Below are 25,534 nucleotides of genomic sequence, written 5' to 3' on the forward strand. Positions count from 1 at the left end.
TCACAAAGAAGCTCCACATTTTGATTTTTCACTGGGCCTTGCAAATTGTAGCTTGGTCCTGGCTGTTGAAAACTGTAAGGCATTGAGAAGGCCCCGGTGTTGAATGGATTGTTAAAGAAGGGGTCCTCTTGTAGGTGTCTAAAGGGGTACTCCATTGAGGAAGCTGGAACCACACAGAATTCTGCAAAACAGCCTTTTTGCATATATGTCTGGGAACCTCTTACCCTTTTCTGATTTCACTATGTTTGATCTCCCAGGTCTGAAGCACGGGGAGTAACAACCTTGACTTCATAAGGGCACTGTGAAAATCGAGAGAGAAAATGCACGTGAAAGGGTTACAACAGTGCCTAGCACCTGGAATACTCATTTTTAAAAGCTTCCTAAATATTCAGTTGCTACCCTGGTATCAACAATATGAGCTAGGTAGTATCATTATGCTCATTTTATTTTTTAAATATTTTTCCTGATGTTTACATTTTGTACTTCATTTATTTATTTATTTGTTTTTGGCCACACCCTGCGGCATGCAGAATCTTAGTTCCCTGACCAGGAATCGAACCCACGCACTCTGCAGTGGAAGCGTGGAGTCTTAACTGCTGGACCACCAGGGAAGTCCCTAGCCTCATTTTATAGATGAAGATACTGAGGTTCAGAGAAGTTGAGTAACTTGCCCAAGTCGTACAGCTGGTTACCATATGGAGTTAGGGTTTGAACTCAAGCCATCTGATGGCAGAGGTCATGCTTTTTTCACTCCACCATCGTGCACCCTGCTTTCATCATCATCGATTAGGTGCCAGGTATTCCTGTGTACTTTTATCATCTGCTTCTCAAATTATAGCCGTTGAGATCCTCATTCTGCAGATGTGGAGACAGACGTAGTGATCACGGTCACATATCTGTTCCACATATGGTGGTGCTTGGATTTTAACCCCCATCCTCTGAATTTCTCCTCAGCCTTTCCACTTGATAATTCCTCAAGAGTGAATCCAAAAGATGTTTCACAGTATCTACTGCTTTGGGCTGATAAGTTAGACTTTGGCGAACTCTTGGACCCACATGCCAGACAGTTCTTCATAGCTTGTTTCTGGCAGCAATGGAATGTCATCAGCGCTGGCTCAGACCTTGGAATCTCACTGGGTTCCCCCCAACTCCTGGCAACCACCATTCTACCCTCTGTCTCTATGAATTTCTAAAATGTTTTTATTTAAAATATTTACACATTTTCATGTTAACCTAATTCTCAGCCAAAGTCATCCTTATGGATTACATTTCTTCTAAAAGAGTTGAAGTTTCAGAGTAGACAGGATCAGAATCCTTGGCAAGCTGACTAATGTTTAGAAAAATCTCTCATCACATTTTCATTATTATTAGAAATTCTTTAGACTTAAAAAAAAATGTAGTTTGACGGTTGATCCCTATCAAGCACGCAGATGGACAGAGTAATTCGTCCTTTGTTACAAGTTAGGCCACAGACAAAAATTTAACAGCAACGGAATTCTAGCTGAATGGATGCTGTGTTCCCCAGAATGCACACCGGTCTCTTGTCTCTTTGGTGGAGTGCTGAGGTGGGGGGGATCTGACACAAATTCCGTGGATTGGTCATGATGTTGGAAGAGCAAGTTTCAAGGCTGAAATTCCACCAGTTACTGGGGGTTCTGTTGAACCAATCCTAAAGCCACTTACAACCTGGGACTTGCCAAGTCCCTTCCAAAGTTCTTTTCCCATGTGGTTTATTACCAGCCCTTAGGGTTGCCAGATTGAGCAAATAAAACAAACAACGAATAACTTTTTGAGTGTGTGTTCTAAATATTTAATCTGGCAACTCTAATCTAAGATCGCCCACTGGGGATTCTTCTCAGTGGTAGCAATCCACCCGCAGCCTGTTCTGAGAATGGTAGAAATACAGTGTTTATAATTTTTGGTTTCATGGGCTGTGATCAGAAATGAAGGAACACATTTATTGAACATAGGCAGGTGCCTTCATAGCAACATGGCTTCATAGCATCTTCCCAAGAACCCTATAAAACAGGTCACTATCCCTGTCTTTATAATGAGGAACCGAGGCTCACAAAGGTTAGTTTATCTAAGACCACAAACGTCCTACAAACATGGAGACCTGGGACTGTATCCAGTTCGAAGTCCTTACCTTATTACTGCACATTACAAGTCTAGGGCCAGCTGGTAGGCTGCTCTGTTGATTTGCTTCTAAGTATGTGGCAGCTTTGCAGTAGCCTGTGTCCCAACCCTGGCTACCCATGTGCCAGCTCTGGTGGGACAGTGGGCAGCCAGGTGACCTCTCTAAGCCTCAGTTTCCTTATCTGTAAGTTAGAAATAGCACCTACATCTACGTTCGCCATAAGGATTAAATGAGTTCTTTTTTTTGTATTTTGTATAAGTAAAATGCTGAGCACTTGTCTGCCACACAGCACATGCCCAGGACAGTCTCCTTTAAAGCCACGAGTTTCATTTATTGTCCTGTGAAGGGGCTGAGTGGTCGGAGGGAGCTGCAAACCAGAGGCAGCCTAGAAACGTGTGCTTACGCCTGATCCCCAGGGAAGGAGCTTCAACGGGTTAAGATGAATGGAGGGCATCCCTCCTTCTCCCAGAAGTGCTGGAGAGCATCCCTAGCTTAAGGGGGAGGCCAGGAGAAGGGCTCCTTTCAGGTCTCACTTTCCGCTCTGCAAATGGTGACCACCTGATTTGGCTTGAGGCGTGATCAAGAACTGTTTAAATGCGGTGGGAAGAAAATTCCAAGATTGGAAAGACCCTGTGACTTGGGAGGGGAGGGGGCAAGGTCTGGCCCAGCCCGCCTGGCTTTTCCGGCCCCTCCCCCCTCCCGCCTTTCCAGTTCCCTCCTCTGCTTCCTTCTCCTGCCCGGCTGCTCCACTTTGACCTGGAGTCCAGAGAACCAGACAAGCAGCCACTGGTCCTCTCGATCTAGCGCCACCTCCCCGAGGGGCCCCTGGGTAAGTCTTTAACATCAGCGGGCCCTGTTTCCCCCTGAGAACTCAGGGTCGGACACACCAAATCAGCTCGCCTAAACCAGCTGGCAGGGTTTGGTGTGGAGGGGTGGAAAGTGAGGCGGGCACTTTATTTTAGCTATTAAGAAATCGTCTCAGTCTGTGAGCAGTTCGACTAAACTGCAACAACCAGTGGTGGCTTTAGAATGGGGTGGATTTGAGCCCTAGCTTTCTGCCTTGGTGTATGATTGACTATGAATGATGACAGTTTGTTTCCAACTTTCTGCAGCACCTCCCAAGCCCTCTGTCCTCTAAAAGAGAGAACTCGACAGGGGTAGATATTTTACTATGAATTTTTTTAGTCAAGATTAAAAAATCAGGCATCAGGAACACCTCGTGTGTTTTAAGGAAACTTTGTTGGGTGTTGGGCTTCTCAGGCGGATTTGGGTGCCCTGTTTTAAAATTCTGCTGAAAATGACGGGTCTGATTTTATGGCTCTTAAAACAAATTGTTTAAAACTAAATTTGGTATCTTTGCTGTCAGGGGACAACTCTAGCCTGTAGTGGTTTTGGTTGGGTTTAAGAAACATTGAGTGATAACACATATTGTCTTCTTATCCGTGTTCAGATCTTTGTGGTTTAATCCAGTTTTTGGCTAATCCAGATTAACTGGTTTAAAAAATGCAGCCTATCCTCACCGAAGAAACTAACTTTATTTTTATTTATTTATTTTTAAAATTTTATTTCTTGGCCACACCGTGCGTCATGCGGGATCTTAGTTCCCCCACCAGGAATCATGCCCCCCTGCGGTGGAAGCGCGGAGTCTTAACCACTGGACCGCCAGGGAAGTCCCAGAAACTAACTTTAGTAGAATCGATGAGAGGCCACTATAATTATAAATTCTGAAGCCTCGAGTTAAGCTGGCAGAAGCCTTCCATCTCCTCACCTCCTCCTCCCCCCATTTTCTGTCTCTTTTTGGAATTAGAGGAGTTAGACAGAGTGGTTCAAGCACAGGCTTGGAGTCATATTTGCTACTTTTTTTTTTTGCGGTACGCAGGCCTCTCAATGTTGCGGCCTCTCCCGTTGTGGAGCACAGGCTCCGGACGCGCAGGCCCAGCGGCCATGGCTCACGGGCCCAGCCGCTCCGTGGCATGTGGGATCCTCCTGGACCGGGGCACGAACCCATGTCCCCTGCATCGGCAGGCAGACTCTCAACCACTGTGCCACCAGGGAAGCCCCATATTTGCTACTTTCTTGCCGTTTGAGTTTAAATCTCTCTTAAATCTCAGTTTTCACATCTATGTAATGGGGGTGCTGGTGATAATAGCATAACCTGTAGAGAGAGGTTTTTGTACAGTCTCTGAAACCTAGTAATGCTCATGAGTGTGAGCTGTTGTTCAAAGCATTTCTTTTTTAGGGACTGAATGAAGGTATCCACTCTGTATAACTGCTGGCTCAGCCTCGAAGAGTCTCGTGAAACTAACCTCCTGGGCTGTCCTCAGCCTCTTTGACCTTCTTTCCTGTTTTAAACTGTAGATTGCTATCTCTTTCTTGAAAATCTCCCTTTGTTTTATGATGTGTTTATTCTCTTCCTGTGGTTGTCAAGTCATTTATTAAACGGATCGCTGGGTCCCAGCTTCTGCCCTCCTGATTCTGTAGGTCTGGGGTGGGCTCGAGAATTTGCATTTCTAACAAGTTCTCAGATAATAGGGATGCTGCTAGTCAGGGGATTGTAAAAGAACTACTGTGTTTTCTCATGCTTGTCAACCTTTAAAATCCCCTTACCTAGGAATTAGTGGAGAGAAATTTACTGTTAGAACTCCCTAGTTATTAAGTCAAGGAGATAATAAGCTAGATTCATCACTGAAGGCCAAGTTCCCAGATAACTGAAAGAAACATGATTTTTTTTTTAATTAAAAAAGGGTGATGTGAAGGCAATCTGGCCAGTGAACAAATGCTCTAAGTAAACTGAGAACATACCTTCAACTGCTAACTACCAAGGTGTTGATCAACGCTGGTAGATTAGTTGAGGAAATTAGTGTTTATATTCAGTCTCCAAGATCCTTCTAATAATGACATGTTTAAGCAAGCTGTCCTCCTTAAACACTGGATCCAGCTGGAATGCTTTAGTAATTGAGTTGACACCTGTTACACCATTTAACAGACATTAAATACAGTTTTTCTGGCTGCTATGATCATTGCCATGGACCATTCCTTCAGTATAGTGCAAAACTTTGATGGCCACCCCAGCTCTCTAGCAAGCATAGATAAGGAAGTGGCTTATCACCAGCCTCTGTACAGGCAACTCCAGAAGACTGGCAAACGTTTCTAATTTACACCAGTTCCTAAAGACAGTAAATCTTTAGCTGGCACATAGCACAGTATTAAATAGAGCTCCCAGCTGTGACAACTTGCTTGAGGTCTTGGAGGCCCCTTAGGCTACATGGTAGACTTTATCTTGAGTGTTCAACAGGCATTAACTATAGCTTTTTTACATTTGCATATGCATGAGTTATACTCATGCAAGACTCCAGTCCCAAGTTACTTTTTAAAGAGCTTAATTTATGTCTTGGTGATGTTTCTACGCTCATTTCCATTGGGTCATTATATTTAACGTGCTTTGTAGGCACCTTTGCTTGCAATTTCAGTTAAGGAAGAGCGTTAGCATCAAAAAGAAAAGGGAAGTTTGGGGCTTGGGCTTTTTTTTTTTTTTTTAAACTGTCCTAGAAACCTAAGGGTGCTTCTACACCAAGCATTGACAGCTACCATCTTTGAGGGATCTCATTCAGTGATCCGTTTGCTCCAGAAGTGCCAGCACCACAGTTTGCTAATTGCCCGCACTCCCTCGTCCTCCAGCCTGAGAATGGCAGGTGGCTGATTGTCACTGTGGGCAAGTTCCCAATTAGGCACAAACAGGTGCACACATCTGCTGGGGGTGGCTGTTTCCACACAACTGCTCCAGCGCACACAAAGGGTGGCCTCAGCTTTGCCAGCCATGTGGCTCTCTCAAAAATGAGTGAGGTTGGCACATTCCTACAGGGCTTTTGCGGTCAGTAAAGAAAAACAAGAGCCCGTGAAAGGGGCTTGGGAATGCCAGAAGGAATCATCACGGGAAAAAGAGCTGCGGTGGCTAAACGGTGGGTCATGGGCCGCTTTCTTCTAGAAAGCTGTCAGAATAGGAACTTGGAATACCTAAAGGAGGTATTATCAGGTATTTAATCTAATTATCAGCCTAGATAATTAAATAAAACGCAGTGTTCTTCATTGTGGCATCTGAATTCCTGCTGAAAGGATGAAGAATAGCAATTTCTGGTTTGTTACTGAGAAGGAGCTAGTCTTGTAGATTTATGGGCATTGTCTTTGGCTAGAACCTGGAGAAAGCAGTCCCTCTTGGCAGTTCTGGTCAAGTTCATCTTTAAAATAACACTTCCATTGCATTCGGGTCAAGAACGTCCAGACAGGACTTTCCTGGTGGCGCAGTGATTAAGAATCCGCCTGCAAACGCAGGGGACACGGGTTCGATCCCTGGTCCAGGAAGATCCCACATGCCGCGGAGCAACTAAGCCTATGCGCCACAACCACTGAGCCTGTGCTCTAGAGCCCGCGAGCCACAACTAGAGAAAGCCCACCCGCAGCAAGGAAGACCCAACGCAGCCAAATATAAATAAATTAAAAAAAAAAAAAGAACGTCCAGACAGGGTGAGTGCGTTTCCTGCTGGGACGAGGCAGAGACATCTCCGTCCAGGCTTGCTCACCTCCCGGCTGTTTAGAGGCCCTCCCTTGGGATTCTGAGGTTGATCCTCATTCATATAAACCTAGCCTCCCACCCTGCCTGCCTGTCAGCCCCAGGAGGGGCCTTCTCTGCCCAAGCCAGACCTGGCTGCCTCTGCCAGCTCAGTGGATCCACGTGGCCTTGGCTCCCAGGCAAATTCCCCCACAGGGGTTCTTCGGAGGGTGAACAAATAAGCACTCAGCTACTGTCAGTCCACTCAAACGTGAAATCCTTCAGGTTCTAAACTCTGAAAATGATCAGGATTAACTTAAGAATAATGCACCAGTGTTTGAAACACTTGCCTTCTAAATGGCAACGGGCTTGCTCATCAGTACCCTCCCTTACACCCACTAACCATATTTGACTTAGTTTTATGTGAATTATATCACCCGGAAGGATGTGTAAAACATGTATGAATGGTTTAAATAACAAATTAGAAATTACACAGCTACATAACCACACCCAATGAGGAATGTTGCCAGGATCCCACCCCACCCCCATTGTGTAGTGGACCCCCCTTTCCCAGTAAAAATCCTCTCGTTTCCCCAGAGGTGCTTGGGCTGTATAGAACATATTTTCTTGTTTTGCTTTATACTGTATCACCTATGTATGATTCTCTGTAGTTTCATTTTGTTTGCTTTCGAACTTATATACATGGGATGGTGATGTATATATTATTTTGGGTCTTGTTTCTTTGCTAAATACCGTGAGATTCATCACGTTGTGTGAAGCTAGTCTGTATTTTGTTTGCTGCATGGTATTCCATTGTATGAATACTGTAATTTTATCATTTCTACTGTTATGGGATATTTGGACTGTTTTCTTTATTTGTCTTACTGTGAACAATGCTGCTATAAACCCTTTTCTTTTGCATAAGTTTCTCTAGAGGTATACCTAGGAAAGGATCTCTGGGTCATGGGGTATGCAGATTTCCAAAAAGATCATGTCAATGGGCATTCTACAGCAATGGATGGGAGTTCCTATCACCCTTCATCTTCACGTAACCTCAGTGCAGTCGGCTGCAAAGTGGTAATTCATTGAAGGTTCAATTTGCATTTCCCTGAGTACTTATAAAGCTGAACACTTGCTTCTGCCTGTTGGCCACTTGGGTTTCTACTTGTGCACTGCTTGTTGAACAATTTAACCCATTTTGCTGCCAGGTCATCTGTCTCAGCCATCTTTTTCGTCCTCTTTTAGTGTCATAGACAGGTCCCCAGCTCAATCACCTCCTTATTGGTGGTGGCTTGTTAGAAGTTTCCTGTGTTAATAGGTCCTTATAGAAAGTGATGTTGTGTATTCACAAGAAAGGATATTTTGCGATAGCACAAGTGAACAGATTTGGAGGATTAATAGGAACCTCTTCTAACACAAAGAAATTGAGGCTGTGTTTTTTCCTGAGAAAGTAATCTTTTGGGATGGTCCAGATTCCACATTTGTCAGAATTATTTATGTGTCTCATTTACTCATGCCCTACTGATGTTTTGCACTGTAAGTAAATTATCTGAAACTAGAAACCAAGCTGAACTGAGAAGGGCCTCCCTAGACATTCTTTACTCTTAGTTTGTCAGAAATTGCAAAGCGATAGTGATGGTCTGCAGGTATGTTTTATATAGCCTGCACAATGCTTTACTTTTTATTTTTGGCTTTCCTTTTTTGTTTTTTGGTTGAGGCAGTATTTTAAAATTCAGACATTCTAGGTAAAACTCTGAGATTTTGCCTTATTTTTGAAGAAAGTGCAATCATTAGGCAATAGTGGATCCACATTCTCACGTGGCAGAAATTACATTGATCTGAGTGGTGGTTCCCCATCAGCAGTGGCACCTGATTGTTTCCTCAGTATCCAATCTCCCTTTTCTCCATATTAGTAATAATATTAGTAGCAAGGCATGTGGCTGCCCAAAATAAAGACTACATATCTCAGTGTCCCTTGCAATTATCAAGAGCCTTGTGATTGTTCTGGCCAGTGGAAGTGGGCAGCTTTCAGGTTCTGCCCCTAAAGGAGTGGGTATGTCCTCCTTTATTCTTTTTCCCCTACGTGATGGCTAAAAGGTGGACATGGTGGTGAGCTATCTCAGACCATGTGAAGGACAGCAGAACCCCACGAACAGTGAAGCAACAAGAGTCTCGGTCCCTGAACACTTCATGCTATTCTAGCTCTAACTTGTAGGTGAAGAGAAATTAAAGTGTTGATCTCTGTCACGCACAGTCAAATCTATATCCTAAGTAACTTCAAGTGGGTAATGTTCTCTCCTCTTCCTCATGGTCCCCACCGAGTCCCCATTGTGTCCCTGTGTCTGCTGCCGAGCTTGACTTGCCTTTCTCAGCTGGCTTAGACAGTTGAATTTCTAATGCTTCTCTCACTGGGCTCCTATTAGAGAGTTGCTTCTAAGATATATTTATATTCTAATATTTAATAGTCTAAGAGTGACACAAAAGAAAAATTCTTAAGTCTGAAAGATACAATACAATTAGAAGTTTTAGGGTTGAATTATCAGGAGTTTTATAATAATCCAAATCAGGGTTTCTCAACCCTCAGCACTATTAACATTTGGGGCAAGATAATTCTTTATTGCTGGGGGCCCATCTTATGTATTGTAGGATGTATAGTAGCATCCTGGCCTCAGTTCAGTAGATGCCAGTAACACCTCCTTCCCCAACTGTGACTGTCAAAAAATGTCTTAAGACGTTGCTAAATATCCCCCGAGGGGCAGAATTGCCCCAGTTAAGAACCACTAATTTAAAGTATATTTCTTTATTTTTTTACCTTTTTAAAAAAAAAATTAATAGACTTCAGTTTTTAGAGCAGTTTTAGGTTTACACAAAAATTGAGCAGAAAGTATGGAGAGTTCTCATATATCCTCTCTCCTTCCCCCTCCCCCTCTCTTCGCAGTTTTCCTTATCAGTAACATCTTGCATGAGTGTAGTACATTTGTTACAAGTGATGAATCAATACTGACAGATTTTTTTTTTTTGCTGTTTTACGGTTTTATTAAACAAAACGTGCACACGAGCTGTCTATTCATTTTCTTCGCCGCGCAGCCTGTCGTTGGGATCGGTGACTCTGATGGCCAGCTGGGCTGCTCTCTCCACAGTGGCTTTGCGGTTCTTGGAGGAGACGTTGTACGCAATCTCAAAACAGTAAGACTTGTTGCACGTCAGCAGCACTTCAAGCTCCTTGACGTTGTGGACCAGGAACTGGACCAGGAACTGGGCAAAGCCGCTGGGCAGCATGTGCTTTGTTTTCTTGTTGCTCCCGTAACCGATGTTGGGCATCAAGATCTGGTCCTTGAATCTCGTGCGCACCCTGTTGTCAATGCCTCTGGGTTTCTGCCAGTTCCGCTTAATTTTGACATACCAGTCTGACTGGTGCTGGATGAACTTCTTGGTCCTCTTTTTGACAATCTTGTGCTTCACGAGGGGTCTGAGGGCAGCCATGATGCCGAGTAGGAGATGGCGGCCACCTCCGTAGGCAGCGCCGAGGAAAAGAAGACGAGAGATTATTATTAGCTAAAGTCCCTAGTCAAATCATGGTTCACTCTGTGTTCTATAGCTTTTGACAAATGCATCCATGATTACAGTATTATTCACAATAGTTTCACAACCCCCCCAAATCCCTTGTGCTCCACCTATTCAATTATATTCCTTTTAAAGTAGTCTAAACTTTCCTTAAAATGATCCCTAAGCCACTTGCCTATTAATGCACATTTTAGTTGCTTCCCAGTGATTGATTAGTATCCCAAAAAGGTCTTAATGAGTAAATATTCATTGTTATTTAGGATGCTGCCTTGTGATTAACGTTTGGTAATTTATTGATTTATTTAGTCACCATTTCCAGATGTATAGTGTCTTATCGCATCTTAGGACTAGGGTAGGTTCTAATGGTGCATAGTTAAAATTAAAAACTCCTTGGGAAGGTGACATGTCGAAGGCCAAAGTTCATCTTTCAGTATATCCAACACAGGTAGTATTTTTCTCCAGTTGTAACATGTAGCTATTTCTTAAGTTAGTCACTAGATATACAAGTTGTGTGTTTAGCAGACATGTGTTAAATGCTTTAATACTAGAAAAATCTCAGTATATTGAGAGACTGGTGCTTTAAGGACACAGGAACTAAAATCATCTTAAAGGACAGCAACTTCAAGTCTCCCATTTCACTCTTATTCTCAACCATGAGCTTGTTGAATAAAATGATGGATAAAATTTCCCTCTCATTTCATTCCCCTCTCTCCTCTCTCCTTTGGCTGACTACATTGGTATAAGTTAAAAGCAACTTCGTCATATGACACCTGTTTCTACATGCTCAGCATGCAGTATACACTTAATACGTATTTGCTAAATGAATGAGTGAATTTATGGTAAATAGCAGCTTCGCTTCTTCTACTCTAGTAGGTCTTGATTGCCACAAAATTAACTATAATCCAAAGAAATAAGTGAATGTGAGGCTGAGTTCTTGGAACACAGCACACAGTTCACATGAACCCAGGAGATAACACACATGTGGCTGGTGGTGATGATTAATAACAAAATGTGTTATCCTTAGTCTGTCACTTTAGAACATGTACAGGTATTTGCCCTTCACAAAAAATTCATAAGCCAACCTCTTTGAAAAGGAAATGGGATTTGAAGGACAGAGCATAAAAGAAATTATTAAGAGAAATAAATGTCATTACTGGGAGTCGACAGGTGACCTTTACTGTGATTAAATACGATTGTGGTATATATTTTGGTTTTCAGGAAGCCCAAACCAGTTTCCCGAGATTGTCAATGTGGTTAAGCCATACTGCTCAGATTTCAAATGAATAGAGAGATTTATCCTTATGTAAGAATGGGAGCCAAGTGACTTTTCATTTCCTGGAGTAATTTGTAAAGTCAGATCTCTCACCTTTAGGAAAGGCCCCAAGCCTAGTTTTGAAGTACAGCATTGACAGGTACAAATCATACCGTGTCTAAGCTAGGTGCCACTCAACTCTATCTGTTCCCGCTGAAAGTAAGTTTATATACAGGTAGCTCAGTGGGTTCACCTAATTGTCCTGTGGGCTGGTGGGGAAACTTGGTGATAGAACCAGTAAACAAACCTTCTGTAGACATTGAAGGAGAACCAGTTACACCAGGCCTGATCAAGTGACAGGAGAGAGCAATTTCTAATCCAGTACAGTGCAACATAGACCAAACAAAGCCTGTCTGCAGGCCATACTTGGTTCCCTAGTTTGACCTATAACGTTTGATCTAGGTAATTGAATGAATGCTTTGGGAGGAGACTGACCTTGAGTTCAGCGTGTAGTCCTACAGTTGGGGGTTCATCTCTTTCAGTATCACGATTCACATTGGGGCAAACCCTGGGGAAGCTAATGTAAAAATGCTTGAGTGATGGATTTTGCAACTAATCAGTTCAGAGTTTTCATTTATAGGTAGGGGGGAGGGTGAAGGGGAGCTCTGCCTTGCCAGAGATGAGAATGTCCCAGGACGCTGCTCTGGGAGTCTTTCAGGGAATCAGGTAATAGAATACAGTGGTGATGGTCTTGGCCTTTGAAGCCCCCTGGCTCCTCCACATAGTAGCTGAGAGATGTTGAACAAGAGGCTTAGCTTCTCTGAACCTCAAACTCTTACTTGTGAAGTAGTCTGGGTAATAATAGTACCTACCACATGGGAAGAGTTGTGATGGGACTTCCATGAGGTGAACAGTGCCCTAGAAGTGCATTTCATGCTGCTCTTGGTAACCTCAACAAAGAGATGATAATGGCAAAGATATGAAGAGGTGGCAAGTAAGTGGAAAAAAGTTACCAGTATGCTGTTTGATGAACACCAACCAGGGTAATCATGATTTTGAGTAACTCTTTAATGTGCTTATCCTAGGCTCTAATGAACCCCAGAGAGTCATGTCTGTTTCATCAGAGACTGCCTTCTTAAATACTTGGGACTGTTCTCACACTGCAGGACAAACCTGACTGGGTCATATTACCTGTTCTCCCTTCTGTTAAGTTCTTAAAGACCACACCCTTCTCTCTCTCTCTTTTTTTTTTTAACATCTTTTTTGGAGTATAATTTCTTTACAGTGGTGTGTTACTTTCTGCTGTATAACCAAGTGAACCAGCTATATGTATACATATATCCCCATATCCCCTCCCTCTTGCGTCTCCCTCCCACCCTCCCTATCCCACCCACACCCTTCTCTTTTCACAACCAGAATTTTGCCCTTTTTTTTGGTTCTGTTTTGTTTTCATTGTATTATTGTGTTTTTTTGGTTTTTTTTTTGTTTTGTTTTTTTTTGCGGTACGCGGGCCTCTCACTGTTGTGGCCTCTCCGGTTGCGGAGCAGAGGCTCCGGACGTGCAGGCTCAGCGGCCATGGCTCACAGGCTCAACCGCTCCATGGCATGTGGGATCTTCCCAGACCAGGGCATGAACCCATGTCCCATGCATCGGCAGGCGGACTCTCAACCACTGCGCCACCAGGGAAGCCCTGTATTATTGTTTTTAACTGAGATATAGTTGATTTACAATATTATGTGTTTCAAGTGTATGACATAGAGATTCACAGGTTTTAAAGATTGAACTCCATTCATAGTTATTATAAAATATTGCCTGTATTCCCAGAATTTTGCCATTTTAAAATTAGCTGATGTTTCATGAGGTACATTTTAGTTCACTTGTTGCAATTTGAGGGATAACTTCCTTGGATTTCATTAGAAACACATTTTCAAGTCATCTTTTTAAAAAATTTTTTATTTTAATTTAATTTTTTTTTTATTTATTTATTTTTGGCTGCGTTGGGTCTTTGTTGCTGCACACAGGCTTTCTCTAGTTGCAGTGGGCTGGGGCTACTCTTTGTTGTGGTGCGTGGGCTTCTCATTGCGGTGGCTTCTCTTGTTGCAGAGCACGGGCTCTAGGCGCGTGGGGTCAGTAGTTGTGGCTCGCATGCTCTAGGGCACAGGCTCAGTAGTTGTGGCGCACGGGCTTAGTTGCTCCGTGGCATGTGGGATCTTCCTGGACCAGGGATCAAACCCGTGTCCCCTGCATTGGCAGGTGGATTCTCAACCACTGCGCCACCAGGGAAGTCCCTCAAGTCATCTTCTATCCAAGTGATTTCCGCAGATGGCTGACTTGGTCCATTTTATTTCAGAGAGTGTCAAGGAAGTAACAGATGAGTAATAGAAAGGTCTATACTCAAACGTTTTTATTGCAATGATAGCTATTATGAAAAATGGTGATTCTATGTGAATGGTTTTAGGATAACCAGTGTTCCAACACTGTGAATATTATATAACCACTAAAAATAATTATGAGGGTACTACAGGAGTGTGGAGAAAGTGTATAATGAAATTTGAAGAATGCTGCATAAAAATAGAATATAAAGTGTGCACAATGTAGTAATAATTATATATCAATAATAAAATAGACACATATAGGAAATATACAATGAAAATGGAGTTTATAAGTAAGGAAAATGGGATTATGGCAATTTAATAGTATTTTAAATTTTTTTTTTTTTTTTGTCTTTTAAAAACTTCAAAATCTCATCAGGTTGGTTGTCCATTTGGGGGCTGCCTTTAGTTAAAGTCTACAGCCTTATGTATGCTGACAATAACATTTGGCAGAGCCCAGTGTGCTGTTGTTACTTTTCAGATTTCACGTGGTGACCAGCTTGGGTAATCTTTTAGGTAACGACGACTGACACACTGTATTACTTTTCTTTTTAGTGATGAAAATGCCAGGAAAGATTTAAAGACATTACCAGCCTTTCCAACCAAAACTCTGCAGGAGCACCCCTCCCTTGCCTACTGGTAAGCCACACCAAGATTGCCAGTGACCCTGTTACGGTAACCTCCACAGAGAACGGCATGCTCTTCAGGGAACTAAAAGAAATATAAGTGCGGAAAATATCAAACTGCCCATCATACGTGTCAGTCTAATCATAAGTAGACCTTGATCCTTCCAGTGAAAAGGTCTTATGAAATCTCTCTGGAGATCATTGTCCCAAGCCTGTAGTCATGTGTGAAGAGTGGCCATGTGCTTCTCGTTCAAGTGCATGATACATTTGTAGAGTGTGCTTTTAAGTGAATCCTGCTCAGTATATGTGCAGTCACTGTGTAATGCAGGCTTAATGTGGCAGAGTGCAATACAAGTGGTATAAAATACAGATTTCCTTGAACAGAGGCATTCATAATAAACAGTAACAACCTGAATGATCAGGTTTCCTCTACAGCCAGAAGTCATTGTCTATTTTGAGTTGTTTTATTTGCCTGTATTTTAATGAATCCATAGTACCCATTTCCCATGCAACATTTTTCCTAGAAAAGTACGTTTTCTCCCCTTGAATTACTTACATTCCCTTTAAATATATTTTCCTCGATTTAAGGCTGTGAATCCTGAAGATGGTTTTCCTTTCCACTAAAAAACTGGTTACAAAATAAATATTCAACGTGAATAGCTGTAATATGAAAGTTGGAATATTTCTCAAGTCAATAGTGAGAGTAAGTACTGAGGCTACATTGCATCCTGAGTCTGGAACCTTCTAAATGAATCATTGTTAAGTGACAGTTTCTTAAGGATAAAAAGCAAAGACCAATTACTGTTGCTTATTTGTTGTATAGAGGTAAAAAGGTTTATTCTTCTCAGTTATACTTGAGATATGACTAATGAGCTACCAGTCTGAAAGGAGGGTAAATAACTGAATGATGTCAAAGGTGACCAGACTTCAGCCTGTTTCTCCTTTCTAGTCAAAAAGTTTTATTCTAAGACAATAATGAAGGGTTTTCTTCTAAAGTATCATGTCCACAAGTAGTGACAGTAGAATATTTTAGATTGAACACTCACTCAGAAGCATTTTTAATTCTTTCTAAATCTTTCTGAACAATTTAAGGAAAATGTCTATAATACCTTACACTTGCTGATCTCTCTAAAAAACCCTTTTAATTTCCCCAGCAAGGCTCTCTAACTAGCATTTAATAACATTATTTTGTATTTGTTATATTCCATTCAGTTATGGGAGAGAATATTAGTTTTTTATTTGATGAATTGATATTATGTTTCCTTTTCTAATAACTTAAGTTTTCAAAACTTTACATATTATATAAGTATATTGTATACAATTGTATAAAATCGAGACAAGGTAGTCAAATGTCTGAGGTTCAGGAGTCCATATGTCCATATCCTATAAAAAAAAAGTCAACTAGCTTCTGTCTCCCAAACAAGTTGGTCTAGGCCTTCTTTCTCAAGTGTTTCAAGTAGGCCACCTGAGAATCTTGAAATCGGATCTGTACCTCATACAGTCATGCATTGCTCTACTTTTCATTTCCTTGTTTTACAGTGAGGACAGGGTAATTGAGCATTATTTGAAAATCAAAGGTCTGACTCGGGGTCAAGCTGTGGTTCAGTAAGTATCTTTCTTTTTGCTTAGATATAGTTGTAATGTCTTCCGTTTGAGAAAGTCATCTGAAATGATTTCTATTATGTAGTTTGTGTGCATATAGTACTCACCTGGTTAGAAGTATCTTACCATGAATTATAAAGTGTCTTGGGTCATTCCATACTTTGGTGTCATCAATTCAGATGCCTACCAGTGTCAGACAGGTAACAATAATGAGAACTCATAGGCCAAGTGTAGGCAATAGGGAGTGGTGGGGACTGTGGTGAACTAGAGAGCTTTTGCCCTGGCTAGAGACAAGACTACTCAGTTTCAGCATTCAGGTATAATGTTGCCAGATCATCTGATGTTTTTCAAGAAAAGCTGGAAATTACAATTTTTTAAATCCTAACTTTAAACATTGCAAAGTAATTTTTTTTTTTTTTTAATTTTTTTTGCGGCACGCGGGCCTCTCACTGCTGTGGCCTCTCCCGTTGCAGAGCACAGGCTGCGGACGCGCAGGCTCAGCGGCCATGGCTCACGGGCCCAGCCGCTCTGCGGCACGTGGGATCCTCCCGGACGGGGGCACGAACCCATGTCCCCTGCATCAGCAGGCGGACTCCCAACCACTGCGCCACCGGGGAAGCCCGCAAAGTAATTTTAAGAAAATTTTAGTACAACGTGAGCCAAACAACATCTATCTGGAGGCCGTGTTTTGTCACCTGGTTTGTGACTCTATTTTGGGTGGAGCACGCAGTGTCAGTGTTGGATAATCTGTTTCTTTATGGTACCAATAGCAGACCATGATGATAGATTTCTGCATTTTAGACCTATAGAGTTACCGTCATTTATTAAGAACAGTTCACAGGCTACACTGAAGTTTTTAAATTGTAAAAAGTAAATTTATAATTTAAAATTTTTTGAATTGTAAAAACGAATGTAGCATTATTGCTATAGTAATTGTACAGTAGAATAACTGTTATGGCCATAGAGGTTTTAACAAAAATTCTGCTGAATATAGCTCAGAGCATATGAGAAGTGAAATAAGGACTTGGCGATCACTATTCCCCTGGTCAGTGTATAGATTTCCCCCACATCCCTGCTCTTGCGCTCATCTCCTTTTTGTCATAGTGCACCTGCTGTGATCTTCAAGACAGAAATGAGAAGTTAACAGCCTGAAGTTGAATCCCTGACTTGTGCCTGTTTTGTGAACTGGAAAACAAAAAGGAATAACAATTTCCATGAAGGATTTTAGGTTAGGTTCATGAGTGTATTATGAACTGTCCTTGTTGAAATGCAGCGTCCTCTTACTTCCTTTGATCATTATCATTGTGGCTGCAAATTAGAAATTGTCTAACTTGGTAGTTAAGGCTCTAGACTGTGGAATCCGACTCACTTTGTTGGAATCCTGGCTGTGCAGTGTAATTGCTGCCTGGCCTTGGCACATCTACCTTTTTTTAAAAAAAAATAAATTTATTGGGCTTCCCTGGTGGCGCAGTGGTTGAGAGTCCGCCTGCTGATGCAGGGGACACGGGTTCGTGCCCCGGTCCGGGAAGATCCCACATGCCGCGGAGCGGCTGGGCCCGTGAGCCATGGCCGCTGAGCCTGCGCGTCCGGAGCCTATGCTCCGCAACGGGAGAGGCTACAACAGTGAGAGGCCCGCGTACTGCAAAAAAATAAAATAAAATAAAAATAAATTTATTTATTTTATTTATTTACTTTTGGCTGCGTTGGGTCTTCATTGCTGCCCGCGGGCTTTCTCTAGTTGCGGTGAGCGGGGGCTACTCTTTGTTGTGGTGTGCGGGCTTCTCACTGCAGTGGCTTCTCTTGTTGTGGAGCACGGGCTCTAAGTGCACGGGCTTCAGTAGTTGTGGCTCACGGGCTCAGTAGTTGTGACTCACGGGCTCTAGAGCACAGGCTCAGTAGTTGTAGCAAGGGGCTTAATAGCTCCGTGGCATGTGGGATCTTCCTGGACCAGGGCTCAAACCCTTGTCCCCTGCATTGGCAGATGGATTCTTAACCACTGCGCCACCAGGGAAGGCCCCCTAACTTTTTATATTCACTAACATGTAGACCTTTTACTTTAAAAAGTTATCACATTATTGATTACAAGGTCCAGAGCCATTGATCTCCAAAATGTTATTAAAGAGTCCACTTGTATCATACAGGAACCTCAATTCTGTGTGGGCAGAGAGGAAATCTTACACAATTTCGTCCACTCCATAAAGTCTTAAAGTTATACAATAAATACTTGTTGAATTAAAAATAACAAGAGGTACATCATCACTTTAATTTTTTTGGGGGGGTGCATATTTTTAAAAATCAGGTTTGCATATAATAAAATTCACTGTTTTAAAGCATATATTTCTAAGAGGTTTGACTTAAAAGTTAAGTATAAATTTCTAAAAGTGTACCACCATCAGTGATAAAAACCACCGTGTTTTTATTATAGCATGTTTGCTTAATTTACAGCAAGCAGAAAATAAGCTTTATTTTTTACTTATTATGAGCATGACCCAAAAGTTGATTCTCATGACTTGCATCATTAGGTGCTAGTTTAAAAATACTTGAAGTTTGGGTTTATAATAAAGTACAATATGTTTCTAAGCCATAGAAATTTTAATATGCGGAAAATAACATTTCCTATAGCTTTTTGAAATTGAATTTTTGTTAACAACCTCCCAACATTTGGATAAAGTAAAATATATTACTCCCTGGAGTGGTTTATTCTATTTCTACTTTAGTCAAAGACAAAGTTATAATGAGGAAAGTAGATACAAATTGTGTTTCTTTAGATCACTTTTCCCAAAAGGACCCTCCAACTAATTTAATAAGAGGTTATAATATATATTCATTTTCCATAGGTATATGAAAATAGTAGAAGCTCTACCGACCTATGGAGTCCATTATTATGCAGTAAAGGTAAATACTTTTATATGACAAACCTTTCATCATGCCTGTGTTATTTTAGGAGAGTTAGTGAATAACACCAACTTTGTAAAATCACATAAATCAATATGCATATGTATGTAAATTATCTCTAGAAATTTCAGCATTTAGAATAGGATTGATTTTCTTAAAAAAATAAAAGCCTGATTGTATCTTGTCATTTTTAGCAAATCATAAAGCACATTATTTTTGCGAAATACTAGCTGTGTTCAGGTGTGTTCCCAAAGCCTCTGTTAGCCCTGAAGTATTCAGGTCATTCTCTTTTGGCACACCTAATCTTTTAGCTACTTTTGCTGATTTTTCTCTTTTCCAATTGTGCACCTTTCTAATGCTACTAGATGCTCATTTGATAGTGCCTTTGTATGAGAATCATTGAAGAATCATCCAGTATCATTTCAGCAGCTTCACAAAATCCTCAAGTTTTTACAAGATTTGCAGTACCCATTTTCAATTGGTATGTTTTATATTTGTGTAGTACTTTCAGTTGTTTAGACACAGGGAGAGATTGACTAAGAAATATTTTGAGATGATAGAGGATAAAGCATATTGTTAAGAAGAGAGTCCTGTTTGAAAGAGGAATAATTTTATACTTGATCAATCTTGAGTGACTTTTCAAGTTCTGACAGTGTTTGCAATTCAAAATGGAGGGGAATTGGATAATACCTGTATAATGAGGACACCTTGTACTAAAAATACGTACCAATTCCACTTTAATTTCTACTGATTCTTAATTTGTTTGCATATGGGTATATGTTTAAGCCCAAGTTTTTCTTTCCCTATGTCAGTATATATCCCTTTCTTTGGCAAGACCTAAAAGATAAATTTATGAAAAAAAATGTATTCCTCCCCTCCCCATATGTACCTCGAAGTCATTATTCACGCATCTCATCTTTGAATCATATAATTCACCCAAAGAATTCTTTAGTATTCCCATGTTCATTTGTTAAGTATATTATAAACATCAGAATTTGGAACCACTTTTCTCATTGTTGTGATTCTTTGGAAACTTCTCTGACCTTTATAACTGGTTACTAATCAAGAGAACAAAGAGCTTTTTTTCTTTCTCTTCTTCTTTTTTTTTTTTTTTCCAGTGGTTAACTGGCTTTGTACTCTGGATTAATTCCTGGTTGAATTACTTACATTTTATTTCTTCTCTCCAACTGTTTAATCCTACCAATAATGCTACTTTCTTTTTGATGGTGTTAATAGTATTGGTGTGCTTTGACTTATAGATCTTATTTGAAGAAGCTCTAAGAAAGCATTTTAATAACAAGTTAGGATTTTAAATAGTCTTTTGTTTACCAAGACAAAATTATTTTAACTTGTTGATACTTGTTAAAGGATGAAATTGGTAGATGTTACTTCATCTCTGTAAGACTTAACAATTAGGTCTTGGTTCTCATGGTTTTCCATCTTCCAGGATAAACAAGGACTTCCTTGGTGGCTTGGAATCAGCTATAAAGGAATTGGCCAGTATGATTTGCAAGACAAGGTGAAACCTCGGAAAGTAAGTGTGAATCATTTCAGACACTTACGAGAACATTGAGCTGTTCTAGAGCTAGAAACGTCACTTTATGGGGCAACAAGCAGTCTTGGGTAAAGAATTTTTGATTAGTGAAGTCCTAGGTTTAGAGAAGACTCAAGTTAAATGTGAAATACTTTTTATAATTCATTCATGCCTCATTTATACAGCAGTTCCATGTCTGATCATTTATCCTAAGGAAGTAAAATTACACACAAAGATTTAACTACAAGGATGTTGATCACAACGTAGTTTACAAGTGCATACAATTAGGTTTCTATTTAAGTAAGTATGAACATGATGATGTCATTTGTTTAATGAATTTTACATATATAAAAATATATACATGCATCCACACACATATGCATACATATACATATGTACATTGGATGGATAAACAAACGGGTGAATTGTAAAGACGTTAAGTCAGAATTTTTGGTGCTAGTTACCTCTCAGTGATACAGTTATAAGTAACCTTCTTTCTACTACTGCTGCTAGTTTTGCTTATCTTTGTTTTACAATTTTCCACATTTAACATGTCTACTTTTTTGTAGAGGAAAGTAAGTTACATGCTATTTATTAAAGGGTCACACTATCAGGTTCGGATTTCCCAGAGCTAATAAGTTACATTCTTGGCAATTTGATTATGAGGTTGTTCCTCTTGACCAAGCACAAGTGTACAATACTTTTTTGCCTATATAAGAAGTGATGAGTTCGTGTAGATATCCATCTAGCTGCTCTGGCCTACTCAGTATTCTAATGACATAAAGGTTTACCCGTGCTGTTAGGTTTTGCCATGCTCCGTGTCCTCTGCTGCCAACCCTGGGAATCACAGCTGTGAAACAATGACCTATAATAACAGACCATGGTTAGGCTGCCTGCTCTATCACACCCCGACATCACCGCCTTAAATAGCTCTTATCACTTCCATCTGTCTCTTGCTTTAATTTGTACTAGAAAAACAGCCATATTTTTCATAAAGTCAGGCCCTGGTCATAATACCACAAGCTTTTCATCTTCTACGTGTCCTTTTAGCTTCAATCATACTTACAATCTTCCTTTGAGTTTAGAGAATAAGTTACCTTTTTCTTCCCATTTTATGGTTGTGAAACTGGCACAGAAAACATGAAAGGGTGTTGCCCAGGACAAACCACAGCCCCCTTTGAATGCCCATCCAGCTCTCCTGGGTCAGACTAGCTGGGCACTGTGGCTTCTTATTGAGAATTATCAATAAAAATGGGAAGGCATTATTTTTAACAAAAGATCCATCTGTGTGAGGCATGGTAAGTAAGCATTTGTGTAATCATACAATTAGAACTTGATCTGTATAATTTTGGCCCAGTGACCCAGATCAGTTGAAGTAAGGAATACTTGATTTCCAGGAGGAATACGAGTAATTTTGGTTATATTTGAAAACTTGTTTCTAAGACCAAATTTCTAATAATGTTAGAAATGATATGGGCGTACAGTTTTTCTTTACAGTTATATATTTTAATATTTTTACCAAAAGTTTTAAATAGTCATTGTAAAAGAAACCAACAACAACAAAAAAAAAGCACACACTACAGAAACATCAATTGGGGCAGGAAGTTCTTCAGCAGCTCCCATCCCTCCCCTGTGATAATCACTGTCAAGAGAATGATACTGGTTTGTTTGTTTGTTTATGAATTTCATTTTGTTTTATTTTTTATTTTATTTTTTTATTGAAGTAGAGTTGATTTACAATATTGTGTTATTTCTGCTGTACAGCAAAGTGATTGAGTTATATATATACATAAATTCTTTTTCATATCCTTGTCCATTACGGTTTATCACAGGATATTGAATATAGTTCCCCATGCTATACAGTAAGATCTTGTTGTCTATCCATTCTATATATAATAGTTTGCATCTACTAACCCCAAACTCCCACTCCGTCCCTCCCCCCCACCCCACCGTTGGCAACCACAAGTCTGCTCTCTATGTCTGTTTCTTTTTTGTAGATAGGTTCGTTTGTGTCATATTTTAGATGCCACATATAAGTGATATCATATGGCATTTGTCTTTCTGACTTACTTCACTTAGTATGATAATCTTTAGTTGCATCCATGTTGCTACAAATGGCATTATTTCATTCTTTTTTATGGCTGAGTAGCATTCCATTGTATATATGTATCACATCTTCTTTATCCATTCATCTGTCATGGACGTTTAGGTTGTTTCCATGTCTTGGCTTTTGTGAATAGTGGTGCTGTGAACCTGGAGGTGCATGTATCACTTTGCTGTGTAGTTTTGTCTGGATATACGCCCAGGAGTGGGATTGCTGGATCATATGGTAATTCTATTTTTAGTTTTCTGAGGAAGCTCCATACTGTTTTCCATAGTGGCCGTTGATACTGCTTCATTTAGACTTTGTCAGCATGTATACTAAGCTTTTACAGAGAGAAAGAAATCTTACTATGTATACTATTCCATACTATGTCATATTTCTCCAAATCACTTCTAAAACAGATGTCTTTTTACTCTTTTTAAAGCTGACTAGTATTCCATGGTGTTGAAATACATAATTTATTTAACCAGTTCTCTCTTGATGGACATTTGGGTTGTTTCCATTGTGGGAAGAGTGGGTTGGAGGATAATGAATTTCAGCCAAGGCAAATAACTAGCCCGTATTATCTATTTTGTAAGATCATGTTTTCTTAAGGTAGACCTCATCCATGTTAACATTTTTTTTTTGGCAATTTGTTTCTTCCCTGAATTTTACTTTAAGAAATAACATTTCTTTGGTTTTTCTGAATCTTGCATGTAAAATATAACTTAAATCAACTCACAAGTAATTTCTTAGCTGTTGTGGCTTGAGAAAATTGAGATTCTCACAGACTCTAAATGCATCTACTAAAAACAACCAGGCTTTCTTCCAAAATAATGGTGAATCAGAATCTACACAGTAAATATTGCTGTTAATTTCCTCTCAGTTGCTCACGACTCACAGGCCTTTCTTTACATTCACAGTTTCATAGAAATTGGTAAATATTGTTTGACACTGATCATAATCAGGTTTGCTTGTTCATTTCAGAGTCTATAGACAATGATCAGAAGCCACTTCCTTTTTTCAATGTGCAAGAGTTTTCCTATTTCATTTTCAAGACATGTCATTCAGGTTGAAAAGGACCATAAACAGGCCATCTGGTGTCATCACTGTCTTGCTTTCTCTTTCTTGGTTATTTTAGCAGGTGTCCACTTTGTACCACTCTTTGCTTTCTCCTTGCTTCCTCTGTTAAACCTGACAATGGATTTTGCTTCCGTATCTTTATTTTTTCCTGTCTAGACAACTTAAGAGTTTCATTGGCAGGAGGACGTTCTAACGTCCCTGTCTTGGCTTAGTTGCACAAATAAGGGAATGCCTAACTTAAAGGGACGTGAGCACTGACATGTAGAAGGAGGCTCACGCTTCAGCTGTTTGCATGGACCTATGTTCCAGCAAGTTACCAATGGCCGGGCAGGAATGAAGGTCCTATTGCCAAATTGGAATGAAACAAAGGCTGGAATGGGAGGTTGCGTAGATGCTCAGCCTCTTGAATCACATGCCTGCTGCATTATAATTACATGGCTTAAAAACAGGCCAGAAGGAGGAAGAATTACCCATGATAAGATGGCGAAAGTCTGTTTTGAAAAAGGGTTGGTCCGAGGTCCCCAGGCTGAGGCCTCTGTCCTTTCCACATAATGTCTCTCAGTTATAGGGTCTGAATATTGGGGACTGTGTTTGTGTTACCTCCCAAAACACCCAGCACAGGCTCTTCATGTGTACTGTCTATAAAACTTTTGCCAGTCAGGGGCTTCGATTTGTTTGCAATCCACGTAGTATAATGCAACAGGGCAAGGGTTTGGGAAGCAATCCAAAGACTGTCTCTGATGTCATTTGCTGTGTGACCTTGGACATGTTGCTTAACCTCTCTTTAACCTTAGTTTCCTCCTCTGTACAATGGTAATACCACCAACTACTAGGGTGGTTGTAAGAATTAATGAGATTATATTTAGTGTCGTGCTGGATGTACAGTAATAACTCCATAACTGGTAATTACTCATTTGTAGTGAGGGAGAGAGACAATAAAGAAGGATATGAGAAATATTCTTGGATCACTGGTTAAGGAAGGACCCAACATTGCTACAAACCCAGAGCCCTAGTGTCCCACGTAAGAGTCCACACTCACAGTTACTATTTTCAGAGACTGGTAAGCATTCTGCCGCTCCCAATTCATTAACCACAATGCCCTAAGTTATGATGAAAATTAAGAGAAATTTTTTAACTTCCGAGTTACAATCCACAAAAATTACGGTATTAAAAAATCAGGTCATAAGCAGTTTTTCTTTTAAATCCTTCCTTTGTGCATGAAATGTGTCATCGCAAACTCTCAGGGAATGTGAAACATACCAGAACTCAACTTCAAATTGTAGGATGTTCAAACTTAAAAACGATGAAGCTTTATTTAAAAAAGAAAAATTCAAACACATGCCTTGTAGGTTTTTATTGTTCATTCGGTATTTCAAGGAAAAATGTCTGTTCTTCACAAAGAAGTAGTCAATGGGTCTGTGGCTGAGTAAAGTATTAATATATGTCATGACTGATTTGTACCCCTCTAGCAAGTTATTTCCCTGGGGAAAACCAGAACCTGTCAGAGGTGGGAGGAAAAAAAATGACATGCTAGTCAAGGTGTTACAGGTAGACCATAGTAGGATAAAATGATTTTCAAGATTAGTATCTTTGGCATTATAAGACTTATAAAGTCTTGTGATACATGTCATTACCCCAGAGAATTTCAGGGTGGGGGAAAGGTCTTTAGTCATCAGTTAACTGAGTTTTTTAAATTAATTGGAATTCACAATTGCCTAGAGCAGACGAATTAAATAACCAGCCCAAAAGTCTTCCTGTTTCCTTGTCATAAAAGTACAGGGTTCAGTTCATTTAAACTCAGTGACTTGCTTATTTCTCTAAGCACGGCCATCTTGATCAT

General features: G+C 40.4%; 2 protein-coding genes across 6 annotated transcripts in view; one reads left to right on the top strand and one right to left on the bottom strand.

The window, feature by feature from the left end:
- The window catches only part of FRMD4B (FERM domain containing 4B), a 281,077-nt gene that overhangs the window by 221,056 nt on the left and 34,487 nt on the right, over positions 1-25,534 (top strand). For all 5 annotated transcript variants that reach the window (XM_032649977.1, XM_032649975.1, XM_032649974.1 and 2 more), the window contains 4 exons: positions 14,427-14,510; positions 16,037-16,102; positions 18,937-18,994; positions 20,442-20,528. In XM_032649977.1, coding sequence (XP_032505868.1) covers positions 14,427-14,510; positions 16,037-16,102; positions 18,937-18,994; positions 20,442-20,528 — 295 coding nt within the window. The remainder of the gene's footprint in view (positions 1-14,426; positions 14,511-16,036; positions 16,103-18,936; positions 18,995-20,441; positions 20,529-25,534) is intronic.
- LOC116762683 (60S ribosomal protein L32-like) lies at positions 9,747-10,217 on the bottom strand. Its single transcript, XM_032649979.1, has one exon. It carries the CDS (start codon positions 10,164-10,166, stop codon positions 9,747-9,749), a length of 420 nt encoding a protein of 139 aa, XP_032505870.1. The 5' UTR covers positions 10,167-10,217.

This window comes from Phocoena sinus, chromosome 11, assembly GCF_008692025.1.
Source record: "Phocoena sinus isolate mPhoSin1 chromosome 11, mPhoSin1.pri, whole genome shotgun sequence".
Lineage (NCBI taxonomy): Eukaryota > Metazoa > Chordata > Mammalia > Artiodactyla > Phocoenidae > Phocoena > Phocoena sinus.

Excerpts from the sequence above, each read along its gene's own strand:
- LOC116762683 (XM_032649979.1), bottom strand. The coding sequence starts at position 10,166 with ATGGCTGCCCTCAGACCCCTCGTGAAGCACAAGATTGTCAAAAAGAGG.